Raw genomic sequence first — 23,280 nt, forward strand, 5'->3', positions numbered from 1 at the left:
AGAAAGTTCATTTCTCTTCAGTGGTGAGGGCAGGGCAGGCACTGTGGTGCTATGGCCCAGCCTGGCTCTGGAGTCCGAGTACCTCTTACTAGCAGTTGTTCCCTGACTGACCCTCAGTCACCTCATCTGTAGAATGGGTTGATGGTGGTGCCTGTGACGTGGTTGCACCTGGTGTCTGATTAGATAATGTCTGTAAGTCCTCAAAAGGGTGCCTGACACATGCAAATGTTAACTGCTCCCAGGGAGGGTTTTCATATAATCAAATGTCCTTGGAAGCTTCTGGCGCAGTTTACAGGTCCTGGGCAGAGCACACCTCCCCCAGGTAGTCAGGGCAGGAGAGTCTTGGGTTCTAATAGAAAGGAGACCTCCCCCCACCCCCTTTGAGTACAGCTGAAGCAGATATAACTGTATCAGTCCCGAGTAATGACTGAAATCAGAATGGCTAATATTTACTGAGCATCTACTCGGTGCCAAGCACACTTGACTGAAGGTGGCTGTCTGGGCGCTGGGATGGCTGCTGGGGGTGGCAGGTCGTCAGACTCAACCCTCGACCTCAAAGAACTGCCCTGGCACCACAGCACAAAATATGGTGAGGGCAAGAGTGGGCTGTTAGGAGTGAGAGGAAGGCTTTTGAAGGCTGGATTTTGAGCTTAGAGATGTTAGGAAGAAAAGAAGGGGAGAGGGTGAACGAGGCCCCAGCATGAGCAAGGGTCATGAGAGGACCCCTCCGGGCTCCTGCCCAGCACGGCAAAGGGATGCACTGGAGGGGAGGTTGAGACACTTAAACCCTGCACAACAGCCAGGAAGGGTGGTGGGCGTGGCCTGAGAAGGGGTGGGGCACAGGGAAGTCCAGTGATTAGAAGCATCACATCATGACTTGACTAGGAGAAGGGCCATCGTTTCCCCGTACAGCCAATTTGATAAGCGGGTATCATACACCCACTGTGTGCCAGCAGCACGCCGGCTCCTGGGACACAGCTCAGCTGTGACCGTCTGGATTCAGTTGTCTCTGCAGCTTTCAGGGTGGAGGTTTGTCCTGCAGTCTCAGTTCTCTGGTGGGAAAGAAAAGTTTATCTTTAATTTGTTCACCTTTTTCTTCTTGTAAGGATAAGAGTGATGATTTCCAGTCTATTTGCATGTCAGAACTGAAGACAGAAATTCCCTGTCTGTCTGTCTCTCTCTCCTCTCTTTAATTTTTAAAAAATGAGATGAAATTCATTTACCATAAAATTCACCTTTTTAAACGTACAGTTCAATGGTTTTTAGTCTAGTCACAAAGTTGTGCAATCATCACCACTATCTAATTCAAAAACACTTTCATCATACCCAATGAAACTCACTCCTGTTAGTAGTCACACCCTCATTGCCTCCTCCCCACCTCCCAGCAGCCACTAATCTACTTCCTGTCTCTTTGGATTCGCCTACTTTGAACATTTCATGTAAGTGGAGTCATGCAATATGCAACGTTTTCCTTGTATTATGTGTCTGGTTTCTTGTACTTTGCAGAATGTTTTTTAAGGTTCATTCAAGTTGTAGCGATACATTCTTTCAGGTCGAGTAACTTCCTATTGTGTGGATATACCACATTTGTTTATCCAGCCATCCGTTGGTGGACATTTAGGTAGTTTCCACTTTTTGTCTATTATGACTAATACTGCCATGAATATTCATGTGCAAGTTTGTGTGTGGACACATGTTTTCATTTCTCTTGGCTATAAACCTCAGAGAGGAATGAATTGGCTGGGTCACATGGTAATTTTAACTTTTGGAGGAACTGTCAAAGTGTTTTCCTTATCAGCTGCACCACTTTACATTCTAGGAGCATTGTATGAAGGCCCCGATTTCCGCATATCTTCACCAACATTTCCTATTTCCCTTTTGAAAAATTATTATTATTAGGGCCATCTTAGTGGGTGTGAGAGTTTCTCGTTTTGGTTTGATTTGCCTTTCCCTAATGACTATTGATGGGGAACAGGGTTTCACTCGCTTATTGAACACGTGCATCTCCTCTTTGGAGAAATGTCTATTCCAATCCTTTACCAATTTCTTATTTGGGTGATTTGTCTTTTTATTATTGAGTTGCAATATTTACTTATGTATTCTGGATACTAGGTCCCTGTTAGACATACAGTTTGTGGAAATTTTCTCCCATTTTTTGGTGTTGTCTTTTCATTTTCTTGATAGTGTTTTTTGAAGCACAAAAGTGTTTAATTTTCATGAATTCCAGTTTATTTTTTTCTTTGGTTGTTTGATTTTGTTTGTTTGTTTGTTTGTTTTGGTGCCATATTTAAGAAAGCATTAGCCAAATACAAGGCTATACAGATTTACACCTGTTTCTTCTAAGAGTTTTATAAGTTTAACTCTTCTATTGAGGTCTTCAATCTATTTTGAGTTAATTTTTGTATTTGGTAAAAGGTAAGGATTCAAATCCATTCTTTTTCATGTGGCTATCCAGTTTTCGTTGTCTCACTGGTTGAAAAGACTATTCTTTCCCCCCTTACATTGTCTTGGCATCCTTGTCAAAAACCAATTTACCATAAAGTATTGGTTTGTTTCTGGACTCTCAATTCCATTTCACTCATCTATACGTCTATCCTTGTGTGTCTGTACTGCACAGCCCTTGTTACTGTAAGTTTGTCATAAGTTTTAAGAAGTATCTATCCTCATTTTGTTACTGTATTTCAAGATTGTTTTGCACATTCTGGAACTCATATGAATTTGATGATCAGCTTTTCAATTTCGGCAAAACAGCCAGCTGGGATTTCAATAAGTATTACACTAAATCTGTAGATTGATTTGGGGAATATTGCTGTCTTCACAGTGTTAAGTGTTCCAATCCATGAACACAGGAGGCCTTTCCATTTATTTACATTTAATTTCCTTTCAGTGATGTTCTGTTGTTTTCAGTATATAAGGCTTACACCTTTTTTTTGTTAAATTTATTCCTAAGTAATTTGTTCTTCTTGATTCTTTTGTAAATGACATTGTTTTCTAAATTTTGCTTCCGAATATTTCATTGCTGGTCTATGAGAATACAGTTGATTTTCATTATATGTAGTAATATTGTATCCTACAACCCTGCTGAACTTGTTTATTAGGTCTAAATTGTTGACTCTTGTAACTGAAAAACAACAGGCTAGAGCTGAGCTACACCCACACCACCCAGTCCAGATGTGCACACCTGTTAGGACGCTGTCTGTCTCTACTATCAATCTGCTCATCTGTCTACAGTTTCCTCTTTCCTGGTACCATGTTCTCTCCAGTTTCATTTCCTGACAGCTCTAAATCAAGAGGGAAGAAAGGAGTTCCCGATTCTTCCACCCAAAGTCCCAGAATTGAATCTCCTTGGCCTGGCTTAGGTTATGTGCCCATCCCGGAACCAATCACTGCAGCCACAAGAAAAAAGTGCTCTGATTGGCCACGTTTGGGTCACATGCCCTGCCCTGGACCTGGAGGTGGAATCAGCTACCCACCCTCATGCCCCTGGATTGAGGAAGAAGAGAGGTGATTTTAACAGAAAAAAAGGGGTTAGGTGCTAGGTAGCTAATGAGAGCAGATGCCATTACAGTGGACAGGTAAATGCATTACTAGTGAAAAAAGAAAGCTTTTTATAAACACTGCAACACTCTTGCGGGGTACAGACCATGCCTTCTCCTTTGCACCAAGAGGGGAAGGCAGAAGTACCTGAACCAGCGCCATGCTTTTGACTACTTCAATTTGGTTTTGAGTTGATATTTGTTGAAATTATTTCAGCATGTGTGTCTGGCTTCCTGTCGCAGGCATAGATGGAACGTTCAGAGTGAGGAGGAAAGTGTGAGCCAACGAGGGAGACAGAACACACAGGAAGTCTGTGCCAAATCAGCATCGCATTTTCTTTAACACTTTGTACAGTTAGTTGTCTCGAAGTAAAAGAACTGTTTCTAAAAATATAACAAAATATTATAAAAGCGTCACAATCAGATAGTTTGGAACAAATGATGGGTTTAAATGTGCAAATACATTTTTACAACAAATACCATCCATGTAAATGTGTGTGCCCATGTGCAGATGTGCGTGTGTGCATGCGTGCTGGGACTCTTTGCCTCAGCCCCTCCCACACATCCCTTCCCCCCATCTCCCCTTCCTTCCTCTTTGCACCCCCTTCTTGCCATGACTGATAACCCTGAAAGCAGAGGGCTGAAATCATGATGTTCAGTTTATTAAAAGTCTATTATTGAGCTCAAAATAAATTTGTCCTCAAAAGCATCTAACTTGATAAAGTTCAAAAACAGACTTTTGAAATTCATGAAGTTAGACTCCTGCCTTCTCTTTATAGGTGTGGCAGATGCAGGGGAAGCCACAAAATGTGAGGTCTGGGGTTGGCTTTGCAGTCACTTGATGAGATTGGAATCCCTCACCACCCTGTCTCTTTCCAGCTAGTGAACCTTTCAGGGCCTCAGTTTCCAAGAAGAGTAACTCGTGCAGAACTGTCACAAATGCCGTGGGCATCCCACCCATATCCCCTTGGCCCTTTCCATGTCTGTCTACCTGGGTCTAACCTCCAGCTGGAAGCACCTGTGTCCCGCTACCTGAGGCTGTCTCTGGCTTCTGGAAGCTTCTCTGCTCAGCATGCAGCAGGCTAGAAGTGTTGGAAATTGATGCCCCTGGCAGTAAGTAGGCTGCTCCAGTGATGGGAGTGGGGGATAAACACCCCAGCTCCCTTGTCCTTGGTGAGGGACCCTGAAATAATACTCCACATGCTCCCAGCGGTCCCAGCACTCCCCGAGGCACTGAGCCCCAGTTGCCCACTGAAGTCACCTGTTTGATGGCCTACCCTTCACTAGTCTCCACCCTTCCCTTGGCCTACTTCCCCATGGCCCTCCAGTGTTTCCTGCCCTCACGTCTCAAATAAACTACTTGAACGCAAATGACTGCCTCGGGTGTGCTTCTGGGGCACACAGCCTCAGATAGCAACAAACTGTACAGTGGGGGTCACGAAGCAGGCTGTCACAAAATGGCACCTTGACCTTGGACCTCCTGTCACAAAATGGCACTTTGACCTTGGACCTCCTCCTGTCTCCAGAACTGTGAGAAGAAATGTTTGTTGTTTAAGCCACTTGGTCTGTGTTGATTTGTGACAGCAGCTGAACTGACTAAGACAGGTACACGCAATCCAAGAAACCTTAGAAAACAACTCAACACCCACGTTTACCCAGATAGTCCTGAAAATTCATACGCGATAGCCCAGCATCGTCCAGCAGAGAAAGTACTGCTTCTTATCCTGTAGACATGGCAACACACCTGCTCATGGCAATGGAGATACGTGCTAAGAGCGTAGAGTCTGGAGCCTGAGAGCCTGGGTGGGAACCTCTCTCTTCCACTCACTAGCTCCGCATCTTGACCAGTTTACTTAGTAACCTCTCTGAACGCCAGCTTCTTGCCTATTAAACGCAGATTCAATATTACTTTCCTATCTTATAAGATTGTCTGAATGAGTCTATGAAATAATGGAAAACTCAGGAAAGAGGGTTCATAGCAAGCTCTAAATAAATGTCCATTGCTGTTCAGTCACTACGTCCGTCAGGAAACATCCTTGCTTTGAATTTTAGAGTAGGGAACCCATTTAAAATGAAAAGAAGTAACAAGTTAAAATGTAAAAGTGTTTTGCTCTTGCCCCAACCCCTACCCCAAGCTCTGAAACACCCACCCATACTTACTCCCGGCCACAACCTGAGGGGCTCCTGTGTCTTATGAGGTGTGTATCCTCATTTCCTCATTTTACGTTCTGGGCATAGAAGTCTTAGCACCTTAGGCTTCCAGATGCCTTTGAAAATATTTGAGTTCCTACATATAGGGGGGAAAAAAAGCATTGCAAAATCAGAATCAATGAATGTTTAATTAAAAGTCTAAAAACCTAATATTATGTCAAGTTCATTAACTGTTCTGTTTAGTCATCATAAAAATTTCATTACACTTAATTATATTTGAAACAAATTTATAGGTGAAATGGTCCCACTTTGCAAGAATTCCCAAGAATCCTGGACACTCAGTGGAGAATGTTTGGTCAATTGTAATTAAATGAATTTCTTGTAGGTAAATAATTCAGCAAACAAAATTATCAAAAAATCATTTGATTATAAAAATAAAAGTTAGCTGTGAATTGATTTCAATATATTTGTCGGGATGTGGAGAAGGGCTTTCCAAAAAGAGTTGGTGGGGGAGGAAGAGTGTGAGAACTGCCCAGGGCTGGCCACGTCCCCTCTCCCCTTGAGGACCATCTCCTGCCACCTGTTCCTCAGCACACAGGGCCATCTTTCCAAATCCCCATCTCTCCGTGGGTGAAAGTCCTCCAGGGGCCCTTCCTTTGCTCCTGGGGAAAATTTCTGGCCCCTGTCCATCTCCCCAACTCATCTTCCACCCACCCAGGTCTCCTTTACTGGCCAGAGCTACAGGGAGTGGTAGTGGATCCGGGACTCAGCCTAAGTCACCTGCCAATCCCTGGATTGGGCAGTGTGGCCTCTTCTGAAGCCAGAGTGGAAGGGGAGCCAGGAACCAGGGAGGGGGCTGTTCCCCTGCTCCCCCCCCCCCGCCGTCCACGGACCCCAGCATGCGCCCTGAGATAAAGAAGGCACAAAGCATTATTTGGTGAATAATGACCAGATGAATAAGTGGGACTGCTCTGTCACCTCGGAGAGGCACAGCTGGAGACCACATAGTGCTGATAAGACTAGTTCCTGTTTATTGCACACGTACTACGTGCTCAGTGCTCTGCTAGCACCTTTGGTACCTGATGTCTTCCAACCTTTGCAACAACCCCATGAGGTAGGTTCTGTTATGAGGAAGAAGCTTTTCAGAGGGAGACACTGAGGCTCAGAAAGAGTAGGGACTTGTTCCAGACACAGAGCTTAAAGGTGGGGTGCCAGGACCAGAGCCCTAGGTCTGTCTGACTCTAGTGGACACGGGTGACCCATGGAGGCCCGCCGAGTTCTGCCTTGCAGGTGGTGAACAGAGCCAGGGCAGGCCCCGCTGGGGCTGCCACGGAGTCTGCTGCCTTCCACGCAGCAGCTTCGCTTGGACTGTTTCACTCCCTCTGCCAATGGCTCTTGCAACCTTGTCCCTGTCCCTCTCTGGCCACCTCTGGTTCTTTGCCCTTTGCCCCTGACCAAAGACTTGTTATTATCCACATTTGGTGCCTTCTGACCTTTCCACTCCCACCCCTGAGGTGAATTCACAGAGGAAATGTCAAAAACAACATCCAGGCTGCCTGGGAGAAAGGAGACTGCGGTTTGCCAATACAATGTGCAGTAAAAACATCTCTCTTTTAAAAGAGAGGGAGAGAAATTTAAAGACTCAAGATCAGTAATGTGCAATTATCATCCGGTTTGGGCGGAGACTTCTAATGGTTTCCAGAAAAACACAAGCTATGAAAACGGAGAGTGCATTCCAAAGCAAAAAGAGATTTGGGCTCCAGCAAACAGGGATGCCATCTTGGAACCTCTGTGGCCTTTGAGCTCCTTCCCAAATGGAGTAAGAGGCACCAGCATCTCGCCTCCCTTCCTCGCCCCTTTTGCTTCCACACTGGACAGCAGGCTCTGAGAGCCTGGAAAGTGCTTCTGAACTCAGCCTCCGACCTGCTCAATACATAGGCCCCAGTGAACGACTATACCTAAAGGTACAAAGATGTCCTCACTGTCTCTGGGGGGAACAACAGAGCCTTGCAATGGCAGGGACAGCCAGGTCTCCTCCAATATCTGTTGTCCCCTATTTTTTAAGTAATAAGCCACCAATTTTAGCTGGGTGCCTTGTGATCCAGAATAACGACCATCTTCCCCAGCCTCCCTTGCCAGGACATGAAACTAATGGAATGTGTGTGCAACTTGCAACTATTCTTAAAGGGGAGATACCTGTCCTTTTCCCTTTTCCTCCCTCCTGCTGGAAGGAATGCAGATGTGATGGCTGGAGCCTGAGCAGCCATTCTAGAGCATAAGGCCAACCTGGGAGTGAAGGCCATAAATGGCAGAGCAACAAAATAGAAGGGCCTGGGTCTCAATCCCGTGGTGGCCACGCCAAACCTGGACCACCTACCAGGCTGTTAGAGGAGAAAGAAAGAAGCATCTGGACTGTTTAAGCCACTGATATTTAGGTTAAAAACAATGCTTATAGTCAAAATTACCTTGAAAATCTCTTAAATTGAGAAAAGAAACACAAGATAATCTAAATCTTTAAAAGCGAGGGTCCCACCCAGTGTTGGTGAGACGCTCCCAGCAGGTTCATGGCTTCCATGAATTCCAGACAGCTGTGGAATGTTCCAGGAGGGGCAACCCATCCACATTAAATTGTATTTTTTCTCTCCCTCTTTATTTTTTTATTTTTATTTTTATTTTTTTTTTTGCCTAGGGCCTAAAGTTGTATTGTAGAGCTGTGTCACACTTTCTAACTTATGCAAATTTTGTGAGCACCAACTAAGTGTCATACAGATATGCTTTTTCTTATTTGCCATCTCAGTTTTATAGAGAAAGAAGAAACTGAGGCTCAGAGAGGTAGTGACCCACAGCTAGGGAGGAGCAGGCGGCAGCTCAGACCAGACCTGCCCTGGAGAAGACGGCGAGGCAGAATCTTTGTCCAGGTGGCACCTCCCGGGTCCCTGGCCTTTCCAGCACAGTGGTTCCTGCTGCGCGTCCCTAAGGACCACTCAGACCGCCAGTGCTCTGCGCGGTTTCAGGATAGGACAGAGAGACACTGGGGACAGGAAGGGGCCCTCCAAACACTGCCCAGATGCTCAAGAGGGTGCCAGCCTTCGCCGCTGAAGCACAAGTGGTACTTTCAGAAACCAAACTGACCCTCAGGATCAAGCTTGAGTCCCTCAGGCTGACCTGCAAGCCACCAGGCCAGGCACCTTCCACACGCAGGGAACGAGGCAAGAAGCCTGAGCAGGAGCGGCCAGGGAGAAAGGGGGAGAAGCCGGGTGTCGGGCCAGACGGAGTCCGGGTTTCCCGGGGGCGGGGAGGGTGGTAGGTGGGAGGACCCTCCTCAGGCGGAGAGGGACCAGGCACAGGTGGGCCGGGGTGAGTGGGCGCCACCTGCTGGCCAGTCCGAGCACGGCGCCTGCCAACGTCCACCGGGGGGCTCAGCCGGAGCCCCCTCCCCAAGGACGGGCGGCTCCACAGTCTTCCTCAACACCCGCGACTACCTCGCATTTAAAATTACTATTGTCAGTTCATACGGAGATACACGTTTCTTCGGTTTTACATAAGACAGATACAAAAGCATTATTGTGGTTTCCTGTTTTTATTGTGTTGACCAACACTTCCCCAGCCTCACTCCGCCTGGCTGATAACATCACCTGAACCTCTCGGCCCCGCCCCCAGAGATTCAGATTTAACTGGTCGGGCTGTGGACTGGGTATCAGGACTTTCCCTGCTTGCTTAGCAAAGGCAGCTTGGAGACGAGCGTCCAGCACCCCTTTATTTCCTGGCTGCTATCGCTGTTCCTAGCCCCTCCCTTTGCAGAAATGCTGAGCCACGGTCCCCGGAGGGAACGCGGAAATCCACGAGCCCGCTTCGACTCCTGCACTGGGACTCTGAGCCCAGGGACTTCCGAAGCTGAGTTCTTGACCCGCTTGGCCACCTCACACAAAGCCTTCTCCTCTGGAGGCCTGTTTCCCCTTCTATTACCTGAAAGAATAGTGGCCCTGAACTGCTTGAGGGTCACGGGCCCTTTGAAAATTTATGAAAGCAATGGGTCCTTTTTCCAGAAACATGTGGGTGCCCAACTGTGCTTATGACTGTAGATGGCACTGGTGGCTCTGACTTCTCAGCTGGATTAACCCCTTAGTCCTCACGACGACCTCCTCACTCACATAGCTGCTTTTATTAGTTTTACAGATGAGTAAAAGGGGGCACAGAGAGGTTAAATAACTCACCCAAGGTCACACAGCCAGTAAAAGGTTGGGGAGCTGGGTTAGAACCCAAGAATCTCTGTGGCCTTGGACAAGTACCTCACCAATCTGAGCCTCGGTTTCCCCTCTGAGAAAAGAGGCCAGTACTAGTCCTTACTTGGTAGGTGAGCCAGAAGGGCGCATGAGATTGGGAAGGACACAGTAGGTGCTCATTAAGGACAGCTGTCATTTTGATACACAATCTCAGGGCACCCACCCAGGAATCTTGGCCTGTGTGTTGGGGGGGTCAGGGTGGGCATCAATGGTGTGGGGACAGAGCCCCAGAGAGCAGTTTCCAGGCTCTCGGCCTCACATAGAAAAGTGCTGGCTCAGGTAGTAAATGGCCATCAACTGTGATTGGATGGCCATCGGCTGTGGCTAGTTGGCCGTCAGCTGTAACCAGTGAGCCATTGGCTACTAATATAACTCCCATGGCTACGCTAGCAGAAAAAATGGGGGCTAGCAAGAAGATGGTGGCTGAGCCTGCAAGCGGCACAGTGAGGGTTGTGAACAGTGTGGTTCCTGCTTCCTGTATCTCTACCCCAGCTATCTATGGCTCCGTGGATGTTCCTTTTTGGTCTCACCTTATCCTGTGTTCTTGTGGGGAGCGGGACCAGAGACCCCGCAGGCCGCCCTGCACGACACATGGGCACCCGGAAGTTCGGGGAAGCCCCCGGCCCCAGGGGATGCTCTTGTCTTGCCAAGCTCATCTCACCCACGAAAGTCTAGTCACAGGCTTCCTCTTGCTCATCAATACTGCTTTCGGTTTTGTTTCTTTCAAAACCACTCACCCCTGTTTCATTTTCTTTTCCTCCACAAAGCTGACAAATGTGGGCAGGCTAGGCTTCTGTTTCCGTGAAATGAAGAGCTGACACCTGCCTGGTTGGAGCTGGCCTCCCTTCACAGCGGCCAGAAGCACCGGGCTTCACCAGACGAGGACACCCAGCCGCAACCTGGCTCACCCTCTCAAGGCCACAGTGCAGGAGCCTACAGCTGTCCCCCAGTTCCCCTGCCAAGCCACCCGGGGCTTCCAGCAATTGCTGTCAGCATGGCTGAGGCCCCTGCGGACCCAAGTGAGACAGGTACTTTCTTCTTTCTAAGGAACAGTGGGAATCTGGGTGGGACTGTGTGGGGACAGAGCCAGGAGTGCAGTTTCCAGGCTCCCGGCCTCACATAGAAAGGTGCTGGCTTAGGTAGTAAATGGCCATCAACTGTGATTGCATGGCTGTCAGCTGTAACCAGTGAGCCATTGGCCACTAATATAACTGCTGTGGCTACACTAGCAGAAAAAATGGGGGCTAGCAAGAAGATGGTGGCTGAGCCTGCAAGCGGTGCAGTGAGGGTTGCGAACAGTGTGGCTCCTGCTTCGTGTGTCTCCAACCCAGCCGCCAGCGAGACTATAGTAGTATGACTCCCCTACCTATGGCTCCGTGGGTGTTTCTTTTTGGCCTCACCACATCCTGCGTTCTTATGTGGGGAGCGGGAGCAGAGACCTGCATGACACCCCGCGTTACAGACTGGCACTTCTCTCTCCGGCTCCTTCGCTTGTCCCAGATGGCAGCAATGATAGCAACACACTTGCCATGCATTGTGCAATAACCTCGGCGGTAAGTACAAAGGTGTTTCCCTTTCCCACGAGATCACCAAGGCCCTGTGGGGTGAAAGGACTTAGAGCATCAGGCTGGTGCCGGGGCTGAGCACCTGGCTTCCCACTCATTTCGAGAAAGAGCAGAAGCAGCTTTGATTAGAAGTGCACACTCCCCCGTTGCGTTCTTCCTCAGGTAACACTCCCAGGAGGGTACCAGCGAGGGTGCTCAGCCGGGCGGTGAACCATTGCTGCATTCTCCGGCCACCACTAGGGGCTTATGGGCTGTGGGCTGAGGGTGGTGGGGGCTGGAGGTGGGGGTGGGTTATCATTAGCTCATTTAATCCTCACCACAAGTTTTGAAGGAGTTGCTATTATCCCCACCTCACAGATGGAGAAACTGAGGCATAGAGAGTTCACACACCTAGTAGGTGGCAGAGCTGGGGCTCAAACCCAGGAAACCAGCCATCAGAGAACAAGAATGAGGAAAGGAGGGGTGCTGGGAGGGGTGCTGGCAGGGTATGGTTCAGGTTCCTGTCCTACTTCCCCGTGGGGGACGGACACACGGGGACTGGTCAGTGGCGCTTAGGAACTCAATTTTCCTTCTTCCCCAGTGGGTTTTCCTCTCCTGACCAACTTGTCGCTTATACTTCTTCCATTTCACAACTTCCCGTTTGTGGGAGGACCCCGCCCTTGGGGGATGGCCTTCATACACATGTCCGACCCCGCTCCTCCTTTGCCAGCAGGAAGGTGGAGGCGGGCAAGGAGGGGGCTCATCCTGGCAGGCTTTTCAAGAATCAAAACTCTCAAAAAAAAAAAAAAATCAAAACTTTTCAAGTTGAGGCAAAGCCGGATGTGTAGTGGGTTGGACGAGGCTTTCTCGTGGCTGGGGTGGCTGCTTGGGGCAGAATGTGGTGGGTGAAGGGCTCGGCTCCTCAGGTGTTCTCAGTGCACCCCACCTACGCGCAGCGAGGACAAACACGTTCTGACCACAAAGGGAAGCCACAGCGCCCAGCTGGAGAGCCAGCAACTGCGTTGCCCCTCCCCCCAGAAAACCCCAGAAAGCAAAGGCTCGGATATGGCCACCGCCCTGGAAGGCAACCCAGATCCACCCAAGAAGGGCCCTGCTTTGCATTACCCTTGGGGTTCTTGGGGGCAGACACTTCCTGGTGACAGGCTGGGCTGCCACGCACAGCTGCTCTGTCCCGCTCCCCAGGCGCTGCTGGCCCGCTGCTGGCCCGCGTCTATAGGATCCTGTCCTCTCCCCGCAGAGCAACTGTCCCGGGTTTGTGGGGTCCTGCCCAGGAGGAGCAGGGGCCCTTGGAGAGTTCCTCCTGGAGTCTCGAGGGATCCTGCTTAGGGTCATTCGTCTCAGGTGGGAAAACACAGACATGCCATGGGTCACCTGGGCCGACGTCTGTCCCAGTAGTGGACGAATCCACTCACTCATTCACTCACTCATTCATTCATTCCCGTGCCATTTCCTGAGCATCTACTGTGTGCCCAGCACTGCGCTAGACACCAAAGGTACAACAGTAAACCAGGGAATTGTGACGGGAGCTTCTTGGGCTATTCTGCAGGGGACACACACACATACAATACCCCACCCGGTCAGGGCATCCAGGACAGCTTCCCAAAGGAGATGGGGTCTGAGTGAGACCTGCAGGTTGAATAGATGTCAGACAGGTGGAGGGGTGGGGAAGTGTATTCCTGACAGGGAACAGCATGGGAAAAGGCCCAGGGGTGAGTGGGGCTGAAAAGAGCCCGGATGGGTTGGCACTTGGAAGGAAGTTGAGGGGGCAGTAAAGACGAGGCGGAGTGGTCAGCAGAGCCAGTTCTCGCTGCCAAGTCGAGGGCGGACTGGAGGGAACCTGATTGGAGTTGGTGGACTTGCTGTCACTGTAGAGATGATGACACAGAATAGAGAGGTGGAAGCAGAGAAGAGAAGAAGGGATTCGAGAGAGCCGGAAACAGTATTTCCAGGACTCTGTGATTTGGCATGAGAGAGAGGGAGGGAGGGAGGGAGAGAGGGAGGGAGGAGAGAGAGAAGAGAGAGAGAGAGAAAGAGAGAGAGAGAAAGAGAGGGGGGCAGAGAGAGGGGGGAGAGAGAGAGAGAGAGAGAGAGAGAGAGAGAGAGAGAGAGAGAGAGAGAGAGAGATCCGTTTCTGAATGTCGCGAGGTTTCTGGCTTGGATGAATGTGACACCACCCATATGAGGATGGTGAGCCCGGGAGGATTCTGCAGGGAGACGGAGGCAGGGATCCGGGCACAGAGGCATGCCTCCCAGGCAGGCACTCTGCCTCACTGCCCTGCCCTCTCTCCCCTCCCTCCTGCTCTCCTACCCTCACTCTCCTCATCTTGCTCCCTCCACTTCCCTCTCCTCTGAGGACACCTGAGAGCTGAGCGGTCCACCTGCCCTCCACGGATTGCTCACAGGGGGCAGAGGACCCGCGGAAGGCCTGGGCACCTTGTCTGGCCACAAGTCTGTCCGGTCAAAGTCATTTCTGACCAGCCCATGTGCCCCTCACTGAACGAGGGTGGTGTTGGCAGATGCCTGCTTAGGCCTCTGCCTGGATCCCTCTCACGGGGCTTCCCCTGCCTGCTGAGACTCCAGCCCCAGCTCCACTGTGGGGCCCTCAGTTCTCGCTCTGCCCCTCTCGCCTCTCCTAGACCTTGAGCAAAGCATCCTGCGGGTGCTGAGGGATGCTGGCTCCCCCGTAGAGATTTCCCAGCTGTTAAAGACATGCCAAGTGCCCAAGAAGAAACTCAACCAAGTCCTTTACCGGATGAAGAAAGAGTCGCAAGTGGCCCGCGTAGGCCCCACAATGTGGTGCTTGGGCGATGGTGGGACTGGAGAAGTGGTTCCCGCAGAAGTGGCCCAGCCCAGCCAGGGTAACCTGCCATCCTGGGGGAGCGGTTCTGGCACTGGACAAGCTCGGATGTGGGCCTGCGTGCGAACACAGTCGCTGTCCTTCATGGGTGCGTGATGTCCCCTACCCTGCCTTGATTTCCTTTTCTGGCCAATGGAGATAACACTAAGGCTGCTTCATAGAGTTGCGAGAGGATTAGATGCAAAGCGCTCAGCCTAGTGCCATCACATAGTCGGTGCTCCGCAAAACATTAATAACAACAGAAAATAGTGATGATGCTAACAGTAATGATGGTAATAACAGAACCCTTGACATCGCATTAGATCCTCTGTTCTAGTTCTGTGGCCCACAGACCAGAAGCACCGACCTTTATCAGGTACTTACACTGGGCCGGTGCGGTGCCCAGGGTTCCCCTAGATGGTATTAGATGGTGTTAGATGGTAGTCGTCCCCTTTTCTCAGAGAGGTGTTGGTAGCAGGGAAGCCACACGGCTGGAACGTGGCAGGACAGGATTTGAAGCCAGGTCGGTTCAACTCTAGAATCTGAGCTTGGAAGGCCGGTGCTCGGGGACCCACTATGGAGCGGTCCAGCTTGGTCTGTAGAGTCACTGTCCCGTCCTTTTCCTCTGCCCCTAACCCATCCTTTTGTTCTGCAGCAGAGAGACCCCAGCAAGGAGCAGTTGCAATCTCAGAGAGACCTGGCTCTCAGCTCAGTGAACAGCGTAAGCAACCTGGTTTCTTTTCAGCTCCTGGGACAGGGGCCCCACTCCCTCTCACCCTCAAACCCTCCTTGGCCACTGGACGTGCTACGAGGGTTCAGGGGCCTTGCCCCCCACACTGAGAGGCTCCCACAAAGTTTTCAGAGGCAAGACTCAGTTCTCTGCCCTGAAGAGGCTACATGCCGAGAATTCATTTCTCTGCTCTATAGCTGACATTCACTGTGCACCTACTGTGTGCCAGGCACGGCTCAGAGCACTTGATGTCCATCGCTCCATCCCTGGTCCTCAGGACAACCTGTGTGTGAGGGAACTGGGCACAGAGGGGCCGGCCCAGCCCAGGGTCGCCCAGCTAGTGAGCAGTGGAGCAGATTCAAACTCCAGGGGTCCTCCTTAATCCCTTGCCATCCTGCCTCCCAGAGGAAAAGATCTATAGGTTTCTGGAAGCAAGAGGGCCCTGTAAGGCCCTGATCATTGCCAAGTTCCTGGGATTGAGGACAGCAAAAGAGGTCAACCCAGACTTGTATGCCATGATGGCAAAGCACCTTCTGGACCATGACCAGAATTCAAACGCATGGAAAATTTATCAACAAGGTAAGCCCTTACCTGCTGCCCACACCTGGCTAGGCAGACTTGTGAAGAGAAACCCCAACACCCAAACCTTGGTCCTTGCTGGGCACCCCGCTAAGCACTTTGCCTGTTCCACCGGTCAGACGCTCCCAGAAATTTTCAGTGGTCTTGCTGACCGGTCACTGGAAGGGGTTCCCAAGAAGGGAAGGGGGGGTCCTGTTGGGGGAAGTAATCAGGGAGGACTTCCTGGAGGCATGGCCTCAGGCTGCAGTTGCAGAAGGTGGAGAGGGTGGGAAGGAGGTAGCCCACTCCTAACTGTATCAGCCCTGGGTGCAGGGCTCAGTCTGAGTTTGCTAACAGTTTTCTGTAAGAACTTTGCCCATCCTGAAGTGTTGAAGTTGCTGGAAGTGAAGGCCAGGCTGGGCTCAGATAGCCGCAGGGTAGAGTCCCAGGGCTGACTTATCTGTGAGGTGCAGCAGACACAGGCCTAGAACCCACAGGACTTTTACGGGTCCATGAAAATGTTCTAATTTCTGTTAAAATCAGAAGAAAAAAGTGAATGTTACAATAATAATGAATTGCTAATAATGACTCTAGCCTAAATTATATTTGTCTTTATCCCAATGCAGTCATAAAAATGTAATTATATATATATATGAAGGGGCTTACAAAGGCACAAGAGTCTGGGCCCATGAAGGTGGGAATGTAGCCCCTTGGGTGAGTCGGAGAAGCCCCAGGCCGGTGCTCCCTGGCCCACGTGGGGCCCATGCTCACGGTAACCAAAGGGGTCTCTGCATTCTGATAACTTGTGACAGCAGCCAGATTTTAAACACTGGTGACAAATGCAAATTCTTTTTTTTCTACAAGGAAAAATTTATAAACCAAGATAAAATAAAAAAGACACGTGGAAAACCAAACAAGACCAGCAGTCCAAGACTCAAGGTCACTAACAAATCCAAATTCTTAAAAGTGCCTTGTGAGCCAAACAAAGCTTATCCGGTGACCAGAAACAGTCCGTGGACAGCCACCGTCAGCCTTTGCTAAACGGAGGGGTTCCTGCAGCTCCGCGGTCACTGCTGTGTCTGCCTCACAGGGAGGGAAGCAGAGGGTGGGGGAGCAGGGAGGCTCCAGAGGTCCTCCCTGGGTGGCAGAGGATACAGGTAGGGCAACATACTGTGACGATGTCCACGGGAGGCTCATCGGAGATGCCTGTGGCATTTGTTAAAAAATATACTGGTTCCTGGGTCCCACCTAGGACCTACTGATTCAGCACCCCCGGGGTGGGTGCCTGGGAATCCGTGTATTCAAGCTCCCCAGGAGACATTGGGGCTGCCAGCTGGCATTCAGAACCGCTGACCCCTCAAGAGGTGCAAAGGGATTGAGTGGAATATTATTTAGCAGAAGTTTCTGGAGGAAGCAATCGGTCCACCACAATCATTTACCAGCAAAACCCCACCAACGTGATCAGCCAGAATGCCCCAAACAGCCACATTTCCATTCAGAACTCTGCAGCCATCCAGATCGGACATAGGAACACCATACTGAACCAGATGGCTTCTGGGGAGAATGGTGAGTCCTCTGAGAGACACCAGAAGGGACCTCTAGGGGGCAGCTGCTCTCATCAGGTGGGGGCAGGGAATAGGGAGGGGGCATCCAACCCTGCAAGGACATTGAAGAGATCGCCAAGGTCCTCCTTAGTGGCCTTCCTGAGAATGAGGAAGTCTTTCTTCGTGCCTGGATCAAACTTCTCCTGCTTTCCCTTCATTTCAATACCTTTCGCCTCATTTTTAATGGCGCCCAATACTTTCCTATGAGAAACAGTTCGATTCACTCTCCCTCAATAGAATGTCGCAAAGGGTCATGGTAGTATTTTGTTTGTCCTGAGACACACTGTTTTCTCCCATATTTTAACATCTTGGAAACTGGAGTGTTTCCTAGTTTGGATGAAATACAGTCCTGCAGATGAGTGCTTACTCTGTGCAGGCACTGTGGTGAGAGGGGACAGGGCCACCCCTCCGTTCAGCTATGGGACATGGGTGGGAGCATCAGCCCAAAAGTTGGAACACTCCCTGTGACCTCAAGAGAAGCCTTCCCCACTTTGGACCTCAGTTCGCCCAATTGTGAAATGAGGAACTTTGTCCTAGAATCTATGTCAATGTTTGCTCTCTGTATTCCCCCTTCCCAATTTTAGCCACACCCATGTCTGCTTATTTAATTAATGTTGTTATATGGTTTACTTTTTCGTTCTGCTCAAATTTATTTTAAAGTGAACTTGTATAGCATTACCTTATGTTGGAAACCAGGAAGATTCCCATAAAAATAAACGCTGAGAGAATAAAACAGTGTCAAAGGCTACAAGCATCGGGTGTTGGGCATTACAGACGTCCTAACACCAAAGGGGACTTTCTCCGGATGGGCTCAGAGGATTGATAAGGACTAGGAAGCAGAGATTGTGCTGTGTTTGGTTTTTGAGTGCCCCCGTGACACCCTAGGCACCAGCAGTAAAAACCTGGGGAGAGCTATGCTAACTGTTCTGCTGGGCCCATCTGCTCTCCCACCCAGAGCTTGAAATAATCATTCCCTGTCTGACGGTGTCCAGGGAGAATCCAGAGGCCAGTCTCCTCTGTCCGGCCAGGACTTTGTGTGTGTGGGTGTTGGGGGGGTGTCAGAAGGGGTAGTCAGGTCAGAGGTCATGTAGCTCTGTTTCCTGCCAGGCCCCACAGCTCCCCTCAACCTCTCTCTACCGGCATCAACTGATCCATCAACTCAGGACTCCCTGGCTGGATCCTGGGGACCCCAGGATATCCGTGTGGAGAACTCTGAGCTCAGACGGGTACAGCTGGGACACGGCAATGAGATGAGTCTTCATAGCACCCCGACCGCGGGACCTGCCTGCAGCCCCTCTGGCAGGGGCCCAGGTAATGGGATCACGCAGCCATCCTGACCCAACCCCACCCTGTTTGGCTTCTCACTAGATGGGACTTGAGCCAGTCTTACAGGAAGAGAGGCATGATGGAAAATTCCTTTCCATCCACCAGGAGGCTGTACCGCAGTGTAAAACAGGTTCCCATCCCTACTATCCACCTCAGGAAACCTCCACTTTTTTCATTTGTGCAATGGGCATGGAGCTGCAGAGGCTGGGCCAGATGAAATGGAGACAGAGGAGATGGCCGACTGGAATGGCATCTAAGGAGGGTGGAGGGCAGGAGCCACCTAAGTACTGGGTGCCCTACTAAGTATTGTCGATAGGGACCAGAGGGCCCAAGTTGTGTTCTCCCCATCACTGGTAATCCAGAGACAAGCTGGAGGAGAAAGACAGCAGAGAGGCCTGAGACAGAGGGAGAAAGCCAGGGACGCAGTTTCCAGAGAGGGAAGGCTGGTGAGGTCAGGGGAGCTCTGTGAGGTCCAGCAACAAGGGGTTGGTGGTGACCTGAGGGGACAGAAGGAGGACGGAGAGTGAGAGAAAGCGAGACTGAGTGTGGAAAAGTCTTTTCTGAAGTTTGGGTAGGAAAGGCAGGAGCAGGACAGCAGGGGTTGGGGACTGGGCTGGGCATCAGGTTGGGCACCACAAGATTTTAACCAAAGTCAGCTCAGGCGGGTGAACAGCGTGTGCAGAGGTGTCACAAGAGGCAAGGTCTCTGCTGTCTACTGAGCACAGCGGGGGGCCAATGGGGGGAAGTTCAGGACAGTGGGCCATGAAGGATTTAGAAGCCAGGCTAGGGGTACAACTCCAGGCCGCCACCCAGCTGCTCACACATCCTTCCCGCCATCTCTCTTTGGTTGACCCATAGTCTCTGCCACCACTGGCTCAGAAGCTTCATTTGAAATTCCAAAGCCCGCACCAGGACCTCACACCAAGGGGGATATGGAGAGTGTGGCCCAACGAGTCCACATCCGTTCCTGCTTCCTGGAGGATGCTGTCATTGGCAATCGCAACAGAATGAGAGTCATCACGGGGGCAGCTGGAGGAGGAGGTGCAGGGCCTGAAGACAGCGACGGGGACCCTGAGGAGCCGGCAGATGATACCGGTAAGCCTGGACCCTTTGAGTCTCCCATTTCCCAGAGTCTGGGAGTGAGTGGGACATCATAGCAAAGTGGGTGTTAGAGGGTGTGGGATCAGATTTTTCTAGCCTGAGTGGCCTAACCCATCACTGAGCCTGTTTCTCCACCTGTAAAATGAGGATGATAAGAATAGTCTGACCAGGCCACATGCCCATGAAGCTGGCCCTCCTTGGAAGGTTCTAGAACATGATATCCCACCTCTATTCTCACCTGTCCCCCCCCCCCCTTAGTCACCCAGTCCACTGATTCTTCCCAAGAAATAATGCTGGAACCCCTTTAAGCTTCTTCCATTTTTCAAATATCAGGAAGAAGTAGTTCATTCATTTATTCACTGACTGGTCCCACTCTCGCCCTCAAATGCTCCCTCACTTGGAGATACAGCCATGAGCAAAACAAATAAATACTTCCTCTTATGAGGGTCATAGTCCAGTAAGGAACAGAGACAACTCAAAAAGCAAAGCAATCAAGCTTTTCAAAGAAACACAACCACTGTAAAAAAAGAAAAGAAAAAGAACCTGGGCAAGTTGGGGAAAAGCTGCCATAGCCAGGCAATCAGAGAAGGCTCTGGGAGGAGGTGGCATCTGAGCCAAGGCCTTAGAGGAACAAGGAGCCTGCCCAGCAAAGATCTGGGAATGGTATTGCAGGTGGAGGGAACAGCAAAGGCTGAGTCCCTGAGGTGGGAACAATGGTGACTTGCTCAGCATCATGGGTATGTAGGATGCTGGGGAGCAACAGGCAGTGGCCCGATGAGCAAGGGCGGCAACTCTCAGAGCCAGGAAGCCCAGAGCAGTGAGCTGTGGCACCCCCAGGAGAGCTTCGAGCGGAATTTCAAAGTGTCACTGAAGACTGTTTGTGGACAGAGTAAAGGGCGGACTTGGGGGAAGCAGGGAATTACTGTAATGGTCCAGGGGAGAAAAGAAGGTGCCTCAGAGATGGGGACACAAGGCCAGTCCACCTGGCAAGCCCGTGGCCAGGGACAGTGGCCTTGGTTATTTGACGTGAGGTGGCTCATGCATTCCTTTGGCAACATCTCTTCCCCAGGTCCTCACACAGAAGCTGCTCAGCACAGAGGCCACGTCCCTGACAACGAGAGTCCCGCTGATGCTGACATATCCATGCTCACCTTTCACCTGGAAGCTGTGACTCTCAAACGCCGGGATCTGGAAGCTACAGAAGACAGCCCCTGAGTGGACGGAACCCCAGATGCGGGGTCCCCAGGGGGAGGTGGGGTGCAGAACAAAGAGTCCATGGATGGACTTGCTTCAGGGGGGTCGGGAGGGAGCCAGTGGAGGCTGGAGAGCCCCTGCACTGTGCCGCCACGTCCCATAAATGTCCTTGTTGAACTTCCTGCCTCATGATGTGTGACCAGCGTGAGTCAGCACTTGGGCTGGGCCAAGGCGGGGTCTGCAGGGGCCAGGAGCAGACTGAAGGGGCATCCCCCCGGGGTGTGAGAGGATGTGGGCTGACGGGTGCAGGGCTCAGGCCACATTCCCAACTCCCTCCTGGACCACCTTCCATCAAGGCTCCCACTCTCTTCTCCTCACTCAAGACCTGAATTCCTCAAGGCCCATCATGGCATCCTAACCTCTTTACCACATGATCTTTCTAGAACCTTCCTGCCTCAGCCTTGATCTCAGGATTTCTTAGCTGAACCTCCAGAGAACAAATCTCTGCCCTCCAAGTCCTGGTGGAAACCACTGACCCGCTGTGGGTCAGGTGACCTCTGTTTGAAGCCATTGGCCAGCCCGTGAGTCAGGTGACCTCTGCTGGCCAATCAGCAAGGAATGCTTATTCTAGACCAGATTCGGTGCTTGCTGGGGGCTGAGTTCTCTCACAAGAAGTGTGAGTGCTGGGACATTTCCAGGACCCAGGAGTGGGGTGGGGACTGGAGGCCATTTGGGGAGGCATGATAGGAGGAAGGTGGGGAAGGATAGAGGGAGGTGACTCACTGCCCTGTCATTGCTTCGTTACTTGTCTGTCTCTCTGTATTCATCAAGACTCATCTGGTTGTAAATGACAGAAAGCGGGGACCCACTTCAGCACAAAAGGGATGTTTGGGCTGATTTAATATAAACAAGTCCAAGCATAAAGCCTGCTTCAGAAATGTCCATCAGCCAGGCAGGCCATTGTGGAATAGGATTTACACCCTCCATGGGTGCACACACAGGTTCCTGTCTGCAGACCGCCCAAAGTCACACCCCTGCCTCAGGTGCGCCTTTCTCATCCTTTGCTATGTCTGGTCCATGGATAATGGCCTGGGCATCCAACACCCAGGAGCCATGTCCCCCAGGGCTAATGTCCACCTTGGGGGTGGGAGTGGGGGTTGACTCATCACTGGGCCTCAGTAAAAAGAAGTCATTGAACACATTTTTATCTCCTTTCCCAACTCCACTGGGAGGGTCTCAAGGGCAGGTGCCCTGGTATGTTGATCACCGCCTGGACCAACACACAGCACTTACAGTGTGTCCCCTAACGGGGAGTCCGAGGGCAGGGTTTGAGCTCCCGGATCCAGTCATTCCTGAAGTAGACTCCTCTGCACTTGTCCATTAGACGAGCTGGCATGTCCCCTTAGTGTGCAGGTCAGGTCTAGTCTAACGTGGTTTCCCAGGGCAGCGTGTTTCTCTCCTGTCTGTCACCCCTCTCCTTAGCTCGATGCCACTCAGCCCACAGGTCCCAGCTGAGACGTGACCTCATCCAGGAAGGCTTCCCGAGCTCCAGCCAGCGCCTCATCTCTACACCTGAGGCCTCCTTGTTTCCCCGTCAAACAAGTGACTCATTGCCCTGTCATCGCTTCGTTACTTATCTGTCTCTCTGTATTCATCAAGTCTCATCTGGTTGTAAATGACAGAAAGCGGGGACCCACTTCAGCACAAAAAGGGATGTGTGGGCTCATTGAGCATAGACAAGTCCAAGCATAAAGCCTGCTTCAGAAATGTCCAGGTCAAAGAGTGCAGACAGTGTCTTAGGACTCAGCCTTCCTTTCCCCATCTTTCTGCTCTGCTCTCCTCTGGGTTGGCAAAGGTGGCCCCTGCAAGCTCCAGGACTCCATGCCACTAGCTTACTGGCCAGTAGAAGGAGAGCATCTCTTCCCACTAGCAAAAGCCACATTGGATGGCTTTGGTCATGTGCCCACCCCCCAACTGGTCAGTGGCCAGAGCAAAGGAATGCTGTGATTGGCCAAGTGGTATCATATGATCTCTCCCTGGCACCAGGAAGGGAATCAGCTATATCCAATCACATAGCTTGAGGGGAAAGGATGGATGGTTTTCTAAAGTTAAAAGAAAAGAGATGCCACCAGACAGGTAAGAACCTCAGAAGTCCTCTGCCTTTCCCCAGCATCTGCTGGTAAATCCACTAGGCACAGGGGCCTGTCGTTTCACTCTTGTACCTCCACTGTGTGCTGGACAGGTCCCTTCACTGACCTGTGTGCCAGGCCCTGGGCCTGTGTGCCAGGCCCTGGGCCTATATATAGAGAGAGAAACAAAGCCCTGTCCTCAGTGGGCAGTTCACAGTCAGCGGTGGGGGGTGGGGCACAGACACCAGCAGGGAGTCTGGAGTAGGA

At 50.9% G+C, this 23,280-nt stretch overlaps 1 protein-coding gene across 5 annotated transcripts; it reads left to right on the forward strand.

Moving 5' to 3' along the window:
- Window positions 1–1,335: 1,335 nt before the first annotated feature.
- ZBP1 (Z-DNA binding protein 1) lies at window positions 1,336–21,061 on the forward strand. 5 transcript variants are annotated; one of them, XM_088789064.1, is made up of 10 exons: window positions 1,337–1,439; window positions 10,738–10,998; window positions 11,302–11,697; window positions 14,172–14,480; window positions 15,027–15,092; window positions 15,507–15,680; window positions 17,055–17,225; window positions 18,371–18,574; window positions 19,448–19,684; window positions 20,760–21,061. In XM_088789064.1, exons 4-10 carry the CDS (start codon window positions 14,288–14,290, stop codon window positions 20,903–20,905), a joined length of 1,191 nt encoding a protein of 396 aa, XP_088645190.1. In that variant the 5' UTR covers window positions 1,337–1,439; window positions 10,738–10,998; window positions 11,302–11,697; window positions 14,172–14,287; the 3' UTR covers window positions 20,906–21,061. The 5 variants fall into 5 exon arrangements, with proteins under 5 accessions (XP_019604144.3, XP_088645190.1, XP_088645191.1 ...); XM_088789065.1 differs by having other exon boundaries at window positions 11,302–11,523; XM_088789066.1 differs by having other exon boundaries at window positions 11,397–11,697.
- Window positions 21,062–23,280: the final 2,219 nt, after the last annotated feature.

This window comes from Rhinolophus sinicus, chromosome 13, assembly GCF_057876585.1.
Source record: "Rhinolophus sinicus isolate RSI-liver-muscle chromosome 13, RSI-T2T, whole genome shotgun sequence".
NCBI lineage: Eukaryota > Metazoa > Chordata > Mammalia > Chiroptera > Rhinolophidae > Rhinolophus > Rhinolophus sinicus.

Excerpts from the sequence above, each read along its gene's own strand:
- ZBP1 (XM_019748585.3), top strand. The coding sequence starts at position 10,965 with ATGGCTGAGGCCCCTGCGGACCCAAGTGAGACAG. Across the intron at positions 15,093-15,506 it reads CTCTCAGCTCAGTGAACAGC|AGGAAAAGATCTATAGGTTT; the intron begins GTAAGCAACCTG and ends CCTGCCTCCCAG. Across the intron at positions 15,681-17,054 it reads ATGGAAAATTTATCAACAAG|CAGAAGTTTCTGGAGGAAGC; the intron begins GTAAGCCCTTAC and ends AATATTATTTAG.